Raw genomic sequence first — 16,026 nt, 5'->3', positions numbered from 1 at the left:
CACTTCAGAGAGGGATGTGGGTGGGGCCCTGCAAGCTGGATTTAAACGATAGGAAGGCTTCTGTAGAAACCAAGAAGAAAGGGTCCGCTCTGAAGATGTATCAGAGACGTCCCCAAGCTTCCAACTTGTGTCATCTCACTTTGTAGAAGCGACCCACACCTTGGGTTTGCACATGGCAATGTGCATCTCCTCTCATCACACTGATCAACTTCCAAATTCCTAGTCTCCCTTCTGTGCCCTCGTTCTTCATTTCTGAAGGAACTGCAAACGTCGCACTCTGATTTTGTTGGTGGCGGTGATGATGCTTCCTCAGAAGATAGGCCCATTTATCTTTATATAAGCCCGGAAAAAAAAAGAATCCAAAGAGATGATTACTGAGTCTTTTATCTCTTTCTGGGCTTCCAGTGAGTGGCTTTCTTGCCTGGGATCCTCTGTACAGCTGGGAGAGGCGCGGAACTGAGGTGCTGACAGCTTGTGTTGGAATCACATGGTGTTTACTGTGCTGTGAGTTTATAACGGCCTTGTTTCCATACTGACAGCAAATGCCATATGGAGAGAAAAAAATCCTGTCAGATGAACCCTTAAGGAATCACAAGATGGTACATGAAATCTCTTAATTGCTTTTGGAAATGGGGAGGGGCACATTGCTCACATCACATAAGCCGAGTGGGTCTGTCTGCCATAATTGAATAAAACTGGAGGTTGACTCTGGGTAATGTACTTCCATTCCGTGTTTGTGCTGGGGAGGTTCAGCTGATTGGGAAAGCGTGAGGAAGTTTGTTTTCCTCACCTTGGGTGGGGGGCGGGAATCAGGCCGAGTGGGAGGCAGTGAGAACGCAGGCTCTGACGACCAGGCATCACGCTCACAGGTGCGGGCTACAGACCTGTCACCCTCTCGGCTCCCTCCTCCCAGATTCCCTGCTGTGGCTGACGATAACACTCATCTGACTTGACATTTTATTACTGTCACTCGGGATCTTGTCCGCTCACCCACACACTCTACCCTTTCCAGCGGAATCCAAGCTCCCTGAGGGCTGGCACTGCAGCCCATTCCCCGCCGCCCCCACCGATTCTGGCCCCCGCTGAGGTGGGTTCAAGGTCCGCTGGAACGGCTCTCTGGGAACGGTCTGCGCGGGGGAAAGGTCACCGAGTTGAGGCAACAGTCCAGACCACTGGGGGAGCGGAGCAAGAAGGGAACCCGAAGGCGGCTCTCCGTGTTGACCAAAGTGTCCGTTCGGGAGAGGATGAGAGATGTTCGGGTGCCGCCTTACACACATGGTACTCAGGACTGGTGAATCCCCACAAAAAGTGGCTGCCCTCAGCCCTTCACCCATGAGAGGAGAAGCGGGCTGCAGATCTCTCCAGCCTGGACGCCTCGTCACTTACGGTCCGAGTTGCAGTGGACACGAGCCCAAGGCAGCTGACTCCCCACTCTGTCGGGGAAATGAAAGGGCCGGCACCAGGCAGGCCTCGCTGAGGCGGGCTTCAGGGGCTCCTGCGATGTCGCAGCGCCGGGTTTCCTCCTCCTGCGTTCAGCCTCGCCTTCCCGTTTCGTTCGCTGTGCGTTCTCACTGCCTAGCGGGAAAGACAGCTGTGGCAGCACTTGGCTGACTGATCCTAACACTTCGGCACCCCAGGGAAGAACAGGCATCTCTCCTTTAACTTCTAGAAGACTCCGACCCACTCAGGTCATGAGCCTTGAACCTATCATGGCGGCCTCGACACAGAAGGGGGCTCTGATTGGCTGGGGGCCAAGTCACATGTCTGTTTCTGAACCTATCACTGTGATAAAAATAGGGACTTCTGATTGGCTAGGGCTGAATCATGTGCCATCCTCACCCTATCATATGGCTGGGAGATGAAGGCTCTGGTTGGCTAGAACTGGGTCACATGCCCATCGTGTGTCGCCCTTAGAGAGTAGGGCTGGATTTTTATGGTCATGGGGAACAGAGATTTCCTTGAAGGAATGGAGATGGAGACCAAGAGACCCACCAACTCCATGATAGCACGTGGTGTTTAGTAACCATTTTCTGTACGTTAGGTTCTGTTCTGAGTCTTTTCTATGCATTGTCTTATTTAATACTCAGGATAGTCCTAGAAGGTGGGTATGATTAGTGTCCCCAGCTTACAGATGAGGAGACTGAGGGATGTAGGTGTTAAGTCAGATGCCTTAGGAAACACAGGTGCACGGTGAGGCTGACGTTTGAACCCAGGCATTTAGGTCCAGAGCCCATGCTCACAGCCACCACCCTCCCTACAAGTCACAGCTTTACCTGCTGTGGATAAACTCTTTGGGTGTGAAAGTGAGTGGACATGATGGTTGTGGTCCTATCTCCTTGTTGTGTTCCTTGTCTTCAGAGAAATCCCCTCTCCGGGGATGATTGTCCTTGTTCCTCCTCTGCACGGGGCGAGGATATCGTCGTTCCTTTCGTTGGGGTGGCTCTCCTGAGGTCTAACTTACCCTCTTCCTGGTTTGCCCACGAGGACAGCTGACTGTTCCTAGTGCAGCTACACAATCAAAGGTCCAGCAATGAGTGCTGGAGAGGGTCCGAAGTAACATGACTCAGTCAGTCCATTGAGCATCTTTCTGGCCAGAGAAACCTCCTGCAGAGGCTTTAGCATCATCGCAGGAAGAGCCAGAAGGTACCACTTGCAGCACCCCCCACCCCCCATCTTACCTCCAACAGGCACCTTTATTGTCCAGAGGAAGACTGAGGCCCAGAGAGAGCAAGTGAGTGCCTGAAGTCACATAGCAAGTCATTGGCCAGCACCTGGTCTCCAGGCCTCCAGGCTTGCAGTCTCACGCTGCATTTCCTCTTTGGAGCTCTCTTGGCTGCTGTGTGGCTGAGGGCTGGTCACTTCTTGTTTCCATGCCTCTAGCTGCTCAGCTGGAAAATGCAGGGTTTTCATAATTTGAAGTGCTTTGAATTACAAGTAATTTTTAAATCTTTTCAAACTGCCCTAAACAAAGCTCATAAATAAACTTTTCAGATGTGGTTTGAGCTGCAGGCACGGTTTGATCAGAAATTCGTGACACTGCGAGGACACCAACTTTACTTTTCGTCATTTTCCCAGCCCTGACCCCCTGTGTGTGTGAGCCTCGTCATCATGGCAGCTTCCCTTGCAGTATCAAGGGCACTGCAGCTGACCTTGGTCTCACACCCGGCCACCCTAGCCCTCAGAGGAAGAGAGAGCATTTCTGCTGTGTGTCCAAGCACAGAGTGTGGTCCACTCCAGTTGGAACTGGTTTGGATTACGTGCCTGCCACCCTTATCCAGTCACTAAGTGGGCAGTGTGACATGGTGATCAGCTATCCAGGGGGTGGCGTCACTGTCGGCGGAACTGCTGGCATCTGACATACAGGAATCAGGGCATCGGAGATGGGGAGTGGGCTAAGACTAGAGGTTGGGGTGTCACTGGTGCCATCCTCTAAAATGTCCTTGTCCCCTCTGAGTCTGCACAGCTTGGAGAGAAATGAGGGGTCCTGAGAGTTTGCCAATCGTCTTGCTCCATCCCTCTGGGGCTCTGGAACCAGGTGTGGGTTGTCTGGACGGCCCTGCCTGCCTCTCGCCTGCATCTCACCACATTCTTCTTTTCTTGTTTCCAGACAGAGATTACTGCAGTTTATGTGACAAGCAGCCAATTGGGAGACTGCTTTTCCGGCAGTTCTGCGAAACCAGACCTGGGCTGGAGTGTTACATTCAGTTCCTGGACTCAGTGGTAAGTCCCTGCTCCTGGGGAGGCCCTTTGGTCCTCTGTGATCGGTGATTGTTTTTGTCCAGAGGAAAAAATAGACCACATCATTTAGAAGGGTGAAGAATGAAGTTGTTGCTCAAGAAATTTCCAGTGCAGACTTTGAGAATGCTGACTTGTCTGCAAGTCTGCACCCGCTGAGTGACTATGGAGAGGTCACCTCCCTCTCTGGGCTTCAGTTACTGCTGCTTTAAAGGGAAGCACTGTCATTTTTCTGATTCTGGGAGCCTGGGCTAGTATGCAAGGTGGCGCCTGGGGAAGTTGGGTAACACCCCAAGGTAACAGTCGGATTCCTTGGTCCCTTCTTCCAGCTGAAAACCCATTTTCTAAAATTCCGAAGCTTATGTTTGTGTGCTTATTTACTGTCTACTTTTCCACTAGAATGTAAGTTCCCTGAGGCCAGGACCCTGGGCTTCCCCTTCACCCCTGCGTAGCACAGAGCATGGCACATACAGGCTTTAAGTAAACGTTTGTGTAATGAACATGTGTTGGCCATTGAAAGCCAATCTGACAGTTGCTGGCTCCAGCAGCTGCTGGCATGTATGGACGTGATTGACGCCGAATGGAGACTTCCTTCAGATTTACCAGTCATTGATTTGTTAAACAAACGGTGCCTCGTCTGCATGGGCTGTTAGGACAGGACGTAGGACTATGCAGGAATTCCTCAGCACTTGTGCAGGAAGGCAGGGCACCTCAGCCTGGCAGACTGCCTTCTGGGTGTCTATCCAGGGAAGGTGGACGGTGGGTGGGAGGGCAAGGAATGGAAACCAGCCATGAAAGGAATGGGGTATTTCCAGGAGTTCCTTCCCAGGGCAGAGGACCAAGATGCTGCTGTTTCCTAGAGGCCCTGATGCCACTCTTGGCTGTAGCCATCCGAACCTCCGTCTAGGTTTAGGGGGTAGTCCTGTGGTGCCAAGGATTCTGTGTATGCTTCAGGGTCTCAGTGTGAATCTCTAGATTTACAAACCAAACTGCCCACTGAGTGGCTCTCCCAGAAGTCACCTTCCCCTCGATCCCCAAACCTACTAGGCCTGACATGTGCCTGAATCCAGTGACCAGCACCTGTAGTCACCTAAGCCTGAAAACTTTGGAATGTCCTTGACCCCTTCCTCTTCATCATCTCTTCCCCCATCTAATCCAGGACTATATGCTTGATTCCTTGACCCCTCGCAGACCAGTTCCCTCCATTGCCTCTGTCTTGGTTTTGGTGGAGGCTCTCAGCATGTCTCACATAGTGACTGCAAGAGTTTTCAACCTTGGCTGAGTAATAGAAACACCTGGGGAGCCTTAATAATTACCAGTGCCTGAGCTGAAGCCCAGACTCATTAATCTGAATCTCAGAGGGGATGGGGGGGGGGGTCTAGTAGTTTCATAACTTCTCGTAATTTCAAACGGTAAAAAGTAAAGTCAGAGAGCAATATATGCACCCCTCACCCCACTTGAACCATTATGAACTCATGGCCAGTCTTGTTTCGCCAGGTCCTGCCCGCCTGTAGCGTTTCGTAGCAGAACTCACACATAGGATTTCATCTGCGAGCATTTCCTTTGAGTATTCCTGAACGATAAGGGCTCTTTCTCACACAAAAAATCACCACAATACCCTTTGTGCAGCTCTAAGAAAAGTAATTATTATCATCAAATATTAGTGTTTAAATGTCCAGCTTGCTCCTACTTTTTGTAAATGCGTGTTTTAACAGGTTAGAACCATCTCTCCTTGTTCATCCATAAAAGTGTCCCATAGTGTGAATTTGCTCTGCCATCCCACGTGTCATGTAATGGGTTTCTCTGAATTGCTTGCAAATTGCTGATTGAATCAAGAAACTTGACCAGATTCAGTTTCAGTTGGGTTTTTTTGTTGTTGTCATTGTTTTTTGGCAGGGGCAGGGTGACTTCGTAAGTGGTTTCTTGTTCTTCCATCAGGGGACATTACTCCCTGCTTATCTTTCTTTCTGTCAGAGATGGCGGCTGATTTAGGCGGTGCCCAAATGTGTTGATTAAGTAGGGGTTGCAGCGTGGCGACATTCTCATTTTGTCACTCCTTTTTCATTTGCTAACTGGGGCACTTCCTTTTGATTACTATTTGGTTACCCGGTGGTAAAGTTCATGGAGGAGTTGCTTCATTCTTTCCCTGTATTTATGTTTTCTAAGTACCAGATCGGTTCACTGGCACCTTCCAGTAGTAGTAACCAATTTGTTTTAAAGGCGTGGATTTACACATGGATGCGTTTCGGCATGTGGTGGTCATTATCCTTATTGATGCTCTGGGATCTCATTGTTGGCCACCAGGTTGGATTCTCAGCCCTTGAGAGGACGCAGTAGTCGTGGGCAGCTGTTTGCTATCCCGTAGGATGCGATGTTACAGCTCATCTTGTATCTTTCCTGCCCTAGATTTAGAGTCCTCTGTATCTCCAAGGAGCCCTGGTTCCTCTACTGGGAAGTGGTACTTGGAGACCACAGTTTGCTCATTACCCATGGATTGGGCTTGATTTCTAATAGACATCAGCATTTTTCAAGTTGCCCTTGGCTGTACTGTGTATCCAGGGTTGGGAAACATTGACCTCTAGGATAGAGTCCCACGTTCTGAGGCTGAATACCAGGCCTTCCACGGCCAGGCCCCCATCTGCACTATTCATCCTTGACCTTCACCTGGGTCTTTCTTGAGCCCTGCATTTTTGGACTTGCCACCACCGAGGTTGAAGCCTCTCGGCCCTGGCTTCCTCACTCCTGATTTCTGAAATGCCCCCACGTACCCCTCAGGAGAATGCCTGCTTGTTCCTCCTTCTGTCATATGCTGCTCTCAGAAGCCTTCCCCGGCCGCCCCACCCTGTTGCGCCCTCTGCTCTAGGTGCTGGCTCCAAACTGCACCTGAACCTCATTACTGGGCTGTGCTGGCAGAATGGTGTTATTAGTCAGGCATGCAGCCTCCACAGACAGACCAAAGGAGCAATGCTGGCTCTGGGTGGGTGCTGAACCCCTCTGTGAGAGTCCGCCAGGGGAGTATGTGGTGGAAGGGCGAGGCAAGCAGGGGAACAGCCAGCGCAAAGGCCTACAGGCCCAGCAGACCTTGTGCCATTAAAGAACTTTGACTTTGAGTGAAACGGGGAGCCCGTGGAGGGCTTCGAACAGAGCAGTGGCGTGGTCTGACAGGATTCTTAGGGATCCCTCTGGCTCCTGTATTGGAGGGGAAAGGGAGGGCCCAGGAGCTCTGATAGGAGGCTACTGTAGCAGTCCAGGCGAGGGCCGATGGTTGCTCAAGCCCGCGTGGAAGCATTTGGCAGTGGTGAGAGTGGATGAATTTGGGGCATGTTTTGGAGGCCGAGTGAACAGTATTTTTGGATGCATTGTGGGTGAGACAGAAGAGTTAAGGATGACTTCAAAGCGTTGACCTGAACAGATGGAAGGACGGCGTAAGGGAAAGGCTGTGGGAGGCGTGTTTGGGAGAAGACCAGGAGCTCCATTTTAGGCACGCTCAGCCGGAGGGTCTCTCGGACATCCAAGCAGAGATGACTGAGGGGAGATGTTCACGTTGGTATCTGCAAGAAAGGTCTGGGCTAGAGGTGGAAGATTGAGAGTCGTCAACATAGAGCTGGTATTTAGGGCCATGGGCTGGGTGAGCTGACCCAGAAGATGAATGTGGAAGGAGAGGTGAGGACCAAAGACCGAGCTGCGGACCAAGGCTGCTCCCCATTTGGAAAAGATGAGGCATTGCCAGCTTTGAGACTCGTCTAGAGAGTTGATGAGGCAGAGCAGGGCAAGGCTAAACCCAGGAGCCAGTGGAATTTTCCAGCCACGTGTCTTGTTAGACGCTTATAGTCAGTTTGAGAAGAAGAAAAAAAAAACCCAATGGATGCCCATTTTCATTCTAGTCGTGCAGACGTTCCCTTTTGCTGGGCCGGTACCAAGAGCTCTTTTTCTGGAAAGGAAATGTGAGTCTGGCTCCCTGTGTTGATGCGGCAAATGTTCTTTACATTCGCTTTAACGCCGTCGCCACTCAGAGAGGCCGGCCCCGCCCCTCGCATTTTGTCTGCATCTCTGGGAACTAGCAGGGCCTTTTCATCACCCATCTTGACGTCAAATGACCAGGCTTTGGAACACCTCTTTTACGCAGGAAGGCTTTATTGAGTTTTCCAGGGCTGGCGCAGCCCTCGCCTGAAATGGGTTTTTTCCTTCCACCCTGACTGGACCTCCGAGGAGGCTGCGTGCCGCCCCGGTGCTCCTTGGCTCAGCCGGCACCATCCACACCGTTCCCACCTCTATGTTGAATTTCTCCCAAGTGGGGTTTATTAAAAATAACCCGTCCTCGTCAGGCTCTGACATAGTCCCCAGGAAACGCTGCTGACCCGCACAGTCCCAATGTTTGAGTTTCTCGAGTCAAGCAGGAGACCCATGGCTGTTTTAAAGCGGGGACCGGGGGGCGCCTGGGTGGCTCAGTGGGTTAAAGCCTCTGCCTTCGGCTCAGGTCATGATCCCAGGGTCCTGGGATCGAGCCCCGCATCGGGCTCTCTGCTCAGCGGGGAGCCTGCCTCCCCCTCTCTCTCTCTCTTTCTATGCCTCTCTGCCTACTTGTGATCTCTGTCTGTCGAATAAATAAATTTAAAAAAAAATCTAAAAAAAAAAAATTGCTTTAAAGCGGGGACCGGGTGACGGAAGGGCAGCGGAACTGCCGCGTGTCGTTCAGCAGGCTGCAGGGGTAACGCACCCCTCAGTCTTAGTTGTCAAGGGCCTCTTGGGAGCCTGAGAAGGACTCCCTCATTGCCCTTCTCACAGAGAAACGGGGTCAGAGACCAAAGTCAAAGCCGTGACTTGATTTGACCTCAAAGAGGATTTGCCCACCTGGTTGGGACCAGAAGGGGCTCCAGTGTCAACCTCCACAGCCCAGTAGGGTCTTTCCACAGACTTCGTCGAGATTGATGTACTTCTTCTCTCCCCTGTTTTCTGGGAGCCTTGGTGGCATGCCAGCTCATTTAGAACCCTCCTGTCTGGTCACTTGGGCGGCATGACTGAAAGTTTTCAGGTCCCTTCTCTTTGGGGTTGGGGAGATGTGGCACATACCCAGTCGGCTGTTTAGCACTTATTTCCTGGATGTCTGTAGTGTATCATCCTCTGTTCTAGCAGTTGGAGACTATACGCTGAAGAGGAGAAGGAAGTTCTTGCCCTCATGGATTGCTTTCTGATTAAATGAAGGATTGAGAAATGAATAAACAAAGAGAGCTTTTAATAAAGTAAGCGATACTAGCTATGAGTTCACATATGTAAGCTTTCGTTACCTATTGCTGTATAAGAAATTACTTCAAAACGGAGCAACTTGAACCAACAAGAAACTCCTATCTCGTGGCTTTTGTGGGTCAAAAATTTCAGGATGGTTTACCAAGATGCTACTGGTTTTTCTCAAAAGGTTCTCAAATGGTTCTACTGAGATGTTGGCTGGGGCTGCAGTCGTTCAAGGCTTGATATGTTTCCAAGTGTGTGTGCTTGGCTGGCATGTGAGTGGTGGTTGTTGGTTGGAGATCCAAGTTGTTTTCCATGTGAACCTCCCCACGGGACTGCTTGAGTGCCCTTGTCCCATGGCTGGCTTTCCCCATAGCGGTGATTCCAGAGAGCATGCTAGAAGCTGCAGTGTCTGTTATGACCTAGCCTGAGAGGTTCCATACTGTCCTGTCCTCAATATTTTGATGTTTATACACGTTAGCTCTTTTCAGTATGAAAGAGACTTCTCCAGAGCATGAGTAGCAGGAGGTAAGGATTGTTAGAGTCCCCATCTTGGAGACTGGCAGCTCTAGATAGGGGGATACAACAAATGAAGTCTTATATCAGGAAATGCTAAAAGGCACTTCAAGCCATTCATTAGCCTAGAACTGTAGGAAATTACTTGAAATCAGTGGGCTATCACTTAGCATTAAATATGCCCGCTTATCCTGAAATTATTTGTAAAATGAAACGATTTGCCGGGCCTCACCAGAGGAGTCAAGGATTCTACTTCTCTTATTGATGAGTCATACCCAGTAGTTGTCTTGTCTTTCTGTCACTTCTGTGCTCTCCCCAAAGAGGGAGGGGGGGTAAGGGGAGTAATCACTCTTCAGATGGACATGGAGACCCTCAGAACAGTTGATAAAGCCCAACCCTGGGAACAGGGTCATCTTGAAGAAGTACCACTTATACAGTGGGTCCATCTGGTATACCTCTGTGGGGTTGTCCAGTCTCCTGGGTACCCAACCCATAGTCCTGAACAGCATGGCTGTCCCAGGAGCTGCCGTGGTCCTAATGGGTGTAACCACGCCCCTGCCCCCATTTACGGTCAAGTGGAGTAGGGATGAGCCTGTGAGCCAATGTAGGCCAGTGATCTCTTTCTCTGGGATGTATAAACTTGAGTGGAGGTCCTTCTCTGGTAGAGAATGCTTAACATAAAAAGCCTGGGAACTGCTGACTACCATGTGCCACCAGAGCAAGCCAGTCAGCGCTGAGAGAGAGCGAGGCACGTGTATGCGCCTGCACGCACACGCACACACGCACACACGCACGCGCACACACACACACACACACGAACGAAGTGGGTTCCAGAAGTGCTCCTGTTGCTGGTTCCTGATAATTGGGGCCTGGCTGCGTTTCATTTCTCCCGCAGTTTGGTTGTTCAGTCCATCCTTGAATTCTAAGAGCTAAGAGATAACGGGTTTTGCCTGAACTAGGCTAGAATGGGATTCTTTTCACTTAGAGCTAAAAGGCTAACAGGGAGAGTCAAAGGCCTGTCCACGGCAGCCCTATGAGCCTTGTTGGAGAGTGAAGGCAGAGAAGTAATTCTGGGGCTGGGGGAGGAGGAGAAGGAGCTAGGGGGTTTAGGGGTGTTGGAGAGGGTAAGGAAGAGCCACTCAGGGCTGAGGCTCTTGGGAGAGTATGATGGGGCAGGCAAGAGGGGATAGCACGACCCCTCTGCAAGGGACTCTGACAGCTGCTGGTGGATTTGTCACCTCCCCCAAGGGAAAAGTGTGACACCCCTTTCCTCCTGCCTTCTTTTAAGCCTTTGCCCCAGCCAGGCTATGTTGCACAAGCTGGTGTCTGTGGTGCTGTCAGTGTGGTCTGGGGTCCCCCTGGAGTCCCTCCTCCCACTCTCAGGCTGTACTCCAACATGGCCAGGGGTCAGCTCCTCCCTCTCTTCTTTCTCTGGTCCCATCCCATCTGTTGACCCGAGGGGGGCCAGTGACTCTGTTCCTGATGCAGGCGCTTCATGGCAGCTAGAGAATACTCTGCCAAGGGAGATACAAGGTTTGGGGCCGACTAGACCCACCCGATCCCGGGACTCCTGGGGGTGCGCCCCCCTGCAGTGCTGCTTCATTCTAGCTGGGGAGCAGAGAAGGGGCAAGGTCTGGGCCCAGCCATCCGAAGGATTGCTCAGTCAGGGTCCTGACAGGAGATGGACAGCCTGTCCACGAGCGAGTGCCGGGCTGTTGATGGAGTGCTTAGCAGGATGGGGAAGTCAGTAGCACTGACGCAGTAAGTGGGAGCCTTTGCTGCCTTCGAGTCCGCAGGGACAAGGGGAGGGACTGACGCAGGTCAGCGTACGCGAGCTGGGTCTTCAGAAGAGGGGGCAGGGAACCATGATGCCCAGGTGGCAGGGAGTAATTGCCCGTCCTGATTCTCGCCTGCCCCACACCCGGGTAGAGAGTGACTCCAGAGGGGCAGACAGAGACCTCCAGCCCATAGGGGCAGCGCAGGCAAGGCGCCGAGGCCGGTGTGGGTGGAGCTGGGTGTTTCTCCAGAAAGGGCCGTGCTGAGCAGCACTGCCAGCCAAGCGCGTCACTTGTCCCTGCCGTGAGGACTTCGGAAAAGCTGACCACATTCGGTAATTACAGAAGCCGGAGGTGGCAAGACCTCATAGCATCTCTGACTTCATCTTCTTGTCAGGGCCGGAGAAGGTCTCCCAGGAGGAGGAGGTGGCATCTGGAGTGAGTCAGAGGCCGAGAGGAATCCGGCTGTGACTCTGCTCTGCAAATGGGGGCCGGCTGCTTTGAAAACGTGGCAGGTCCCCTTTCCCTGGCTGTGGTCTTCGTGTTTTTAAAAATCATCGGAGGGAAGTGTGTTTTAATAGAGAGGACATATTTTCACCGGCATTTTCTGAGATTGATGATGCAATTAGAGCAGACCAAGAGGGTGAAATATTAGGTTTATAAACTAGGATGTACATCGATGTTTATACTCTTTGACAGGCAGAGGTCTAGAAATAATTCTTTTTGCCTTAAACTCAATGTAGCGTTTTGCTCTTTGTGTGATAACAGCATCTCATCCCCAAAGGCCATTTCTGCATTTGGCGTAAATCACAGTCCGAGGAGAGGCTCATGAAACGAGCGCCTTGGACATATCTGGGGAGGAGAGGGATCCTCTGAGTGGATTAGCATAGGTGGCCTTTGGTGCTCTGGCTGTTAGGGCTGAGCTCCCAGGTTTCAAATGGGCCTTAAAGTAGAGAGGACGGCACATGTCCCCTCTGTTGGGGGAAGAGGATAAGACCTAGCACCATCTCTGGTTGGAGAGAAGTCCCTTACTGATGGAGGCCGTGGGGGCATTCCTTGCATGTGGTTTTCTCTCTTTCCATTGAAGTCTTTGTCTGGCTGCCATTTCCCAAGCCAACGCTAATTGTAAAATTCTGGGCTATTGGCCCAACCTCTTATTTGCTGCTTATGTTCTCTGGTCGCAGCTGATTTCAGCAGCTTTTGCCCACTACCTGAGCAGGGGTATTCCCCTAGCAGTGGGTTCCCGGGTGGTCCCCCGCCTCGGGTGGCGCGATCTGCCTGAGCTCTGCCCACCCAGCTGAACCACCGTGGTACCTTCTCTCCATAGGAGGCCTCTCGGGGGTCACTGTGGAGACATGGCCTGTCACTCCAGGTGACTTAATCAGTGTGGAAAGCCCAGCTGGAAGCCTTCTGTTGGTTTTCTGCCTCCCAACACAAATGCTCTTCAAGTGGTGGTGACCTGACATGGACTCTCAAAGAAAGGCCTTTTGATCCTGGGCTGGGGATGCCTGTCCCCGCGTGCTCCCGGCTGCCTCCCTGTGGAACCGTGGCGCCCAGCCGCCCAGCCGGGCCTCTGCTGGGAGGCAGCTGACCTGAAAGTGATGTTATTTTTTTAACGTGGGTTTTAGTACCCAGAGCAATAATATTTTCAGCTGGTTATTGAGGCTGATTAATGAGCTTCAAGCCTCCATTTGGTTAAATAGAGCCGCCTTCACAGATGTATTTTGGGACAGTGCAAATCCAGGGTTCTGCATGGGATCGAGTTACCCCGAAAGGTGGTCGGCCATTTGCCCGGGGCCTGGGTCCTGCAAAGCAGTCTGGGTAGATTCCCATGGTGCCAGACCACTAGGCGGGTTTCCAGAGTGGCAGGACACTAGGTGCTTCTCTCCTCACCCTAGAAAAAGAGTGGTCAGTCGTGCTGTAGAAGTCTGAGCCCCTCTGGAGACATAGCTTCCAGCCCTCTCACGTGCTCGCTTGACTGCATTTGAACTGGTTATTTGTGCTCTCGGAGCCTCAGTTTCTTTATCTGTTAATTGGGAATAATACCTACCTTGAGGGTGAGGCTATAACCTCCATACTGTGTCGGGTGTGCACACGTGTGTGTTAGTTTGGGGGGATTGTTGGGGAGCATCGGGGAAAAAATAACAGGAAAAACTCAAGGGGAAAGAGCCACCTTCTCCCCTTAAATAGTCTCAGGAAATCATCAATCAAATCAATTCAGCGAGAAACGATCAGCCCCACAAGGCTAGTCTTAGTGGTGTGGAGGCACTGAGGCGGGCGACACACTGAGGCAGGCGACACACTGAGGCAGGTGACACACTGAGGCAGGTGGCCCGCGGAAGTCAGGAGGCTTGTGCTCCTCTCCTGGCTCTGCCGCCACCAGCTGTGCAATATTGGGCCCAGTTTTGGCTTCTCTGAGCCTTGGTGTCCAGCTATGTGAGTTGAGGGGGTTGGATTCTTTCCAGAATTACTATCCCATAGCCCTGTGATCCAAATGACTGAAGTGTTAACATTTTTCTTTGGAGAAATATCACTGAGTCTTGATTCTCTATTAGAAGAGAAATGGTAACACAGGAAAAACTCACTGCTGTTGGATGGAAATGTGCCTGACTGCAGCCGTGGGTGCTCCACGCGCTGCCTCGGCTTCCTTCCTGGAGGGGCTTCTGGACTGGCCTTGGGGAGATTGGACCCTAGACACTGGGTTGTGGGGTTGCCGTGAACTGGGTCTGGAGGGCCGGGCACCTACCTCCACGGTGTTTCAGTCTGTGTTGATGTCATTTCCTCTCTCTTTTGAAATAGCTATACTTTTGGACCGAGGTTGACAAATCCTTGGGTGGTGGATTTTGAAATGGTTATAAACAATTTGCAATTAGTTCTCTTGTCTAAATGAGAAAGGCAGGCTTACCCAGGCTTCTTGCTAACTTGAGGCCTTTTATCCTCTTGGCAAATACGTCAGATGTGAGTGAAGGAGCCCCTCTTGAGGTCAAAGAAAATAAAAAGGTTTGTCTTTTGGAGGTCCCGCTGACTTGGCCAGCGATCTGGAGTCCTAAGTTCCTTGGAGTTGTTGAGAAAGAGCTCCACTTTGGAGACGGAAGCCTCAGCCCGGCTTTTCCTCTGCGTGACTCTGGCCAAGTCTGCTGAGCCCCCTGCTCGTCATATGCAGACAGAGGGGTATAGTGGGAGACCCTACCCTCCCGAATCATTGCATGTGCTTTTTTGAGGTTCAGATAAGAACATCTGAAAAGGGGCGCGTGGGTGGCTCAGTCGGTTAAGCGTCTGTCTTTGGCTCAGGTCATGATCCCGGGGTCCTGGATCAAACCCTGCATCGGGCTCCCTGCTTAGCGGGGAGCCTGCCTCTCCCTCCCCCTCTGTGTGCATGTGCGCCCTCTGAACATCTGAAAGATTTCTGTATGTTCTTTTTATAACCTGAAAAGCTGCAAAAGGTGAGGCATCCCTAATAGCGTTTTGTCTTACAAGGCACAATAACGACAACGGTGATAATCGTGGCCACTGTTCGAGTGTTATTATGTGCCTGGCTCCAGGCTGAGAGCGCTGTCACACTCTGTCTGCACAGTTGCCCTGTAGTGGGGCCTTTTTCAGTCTGTGTTTTATGGAGGTGAAGGAAATCGTCTAAGGTCATGAAGCTGTGAGGTCTGAGTGACCCGAGGCAGCCTCTCAGGGACCTTGTAGTTCGGTGGCTCGTTATTTTCCAGTGGCTTCCTGTGAGTTATCGCAGTCAGTGGTTCTCAACCCAGCTGCCCAGAGCCCTGCCCTCCTGGCCAGAGGGTCGGAGTCTGTGGGGTGGGGTGGGGTGGGGTGGGGGCCCGAGCACCGGTGTTTGCTTCGGTGAGCCTCACGGGCAGCCCCGGAGGAGAGCGCCTGTGCTAATGAGCACGTGTCCGCGGATGGTGCAGAGTAGGCTGGCCTTGAACGTTGGGGCTCCTTGGCCGGGTCTTCTCCCCAGTCTGGGCCTCAGCTTCCTGCTCTGTGGGGGAGGGAGTGGTCACTTGACTTCCATGGTGTCCTCTCCAGGGGCCGTGAAGCTTGTGTAACTAGAAGCGGCCCAGGAGCAGATCTGTCATTGTTCTTCTCCTTCTTCTGTTTCAGGCAGAATATGAAGTTACTCCAGATGAAAAACTGGGGGAAAAAGGGAAGGAAGTTATGACCAAGTACCTCACTCCAAAGGTAAGAGGCCACCCAAACCCCACAGTAGGAGGAATATGGGCCCCAGATCCCGGCCAGGCCGTATGGGGAGCTGTAAAGCCCCCAGCTAGAGGCTGCTGTTGGTTTCCAGGGATCCAGCGTTCTCATCCTCCCTCAGAGAGTGCCCGGGACGGTGGGCCAGGCCGCACCCGGGGTGGGGTGGAGAGGCCTGCTTGCTGGGGCCCAGGCCCTCCAGGACACTTACGCTACCCGTGGCCCACACCCAAGTGTCTGTACCTGGACCGGGGTGGCGCGGCCGAAAGAAAGGGCACAGCAGGGGCAGTTTGGAGAGTTGGTGGAGAGCGGCAGGGTCTGGGGGTGATCAAGAGGGAGAGGAAGTGGCTGAGGCTGTGCCGGCGGGGGCAGCAGTGGTTGATACACACAGGATGCGGAGTACCGGGAGCGCGTTCTGCAGTCTCCCGAAGGGCGAGGGCCACCAGGACCCGACCTCAGGGGCACACCCACCCCGATGCTGAAGGCAGAGAGTGAGCGCCACCCCCCGCGGCCTGGAGACCTTGCTTCCCTGGAGCCTGTTCCTTCTCATCTCCAACCTGACAGACAAGCGTGGTCT

General features: G+C 52.3%; 1 protein-coding gene across 1 annotated transcript in view; it reads left to right on the top strand.

Moving 5' to 3' along the window:
• The window catches only part of GRK5 (G protein-coupled receptor kinase 5), a 106,826-nt gene that overhangs the window by 44,162 nt on the left and 46,638 nt on the right, over positions 1-16,026 (top strand). Inside the window, exons 2-3 of the mRNA XM_080822316.1 lie at positions 3,608-3,720; positions 15,360-15,437. Coding sequence (XP_080678442.1) covers positions 15,414-15,437 — 24 coding nt within the window. The 5' untranslated portion in view covers positions 3,608-3,720; positions 15,360-15,413. The remainder of the gene's footprint in view (positions 1-3,607; positions 3,721-15,359; positions 15,438-16,026) is intronic.

Source organism: Martes martes (genome assembly GCF_963455335.1).
Source record: "Martes martes genome assembly, chromosome: 14".
NCBI classification, from domain to species: Eukaryota; Metazoa; Chordata; class Mammalia; order Carnivora; family Mustelidae; genus Martes; species Martes martes.
This window is presented reverse-complemented; position numbering and strand designations above follow the sequence as displayed.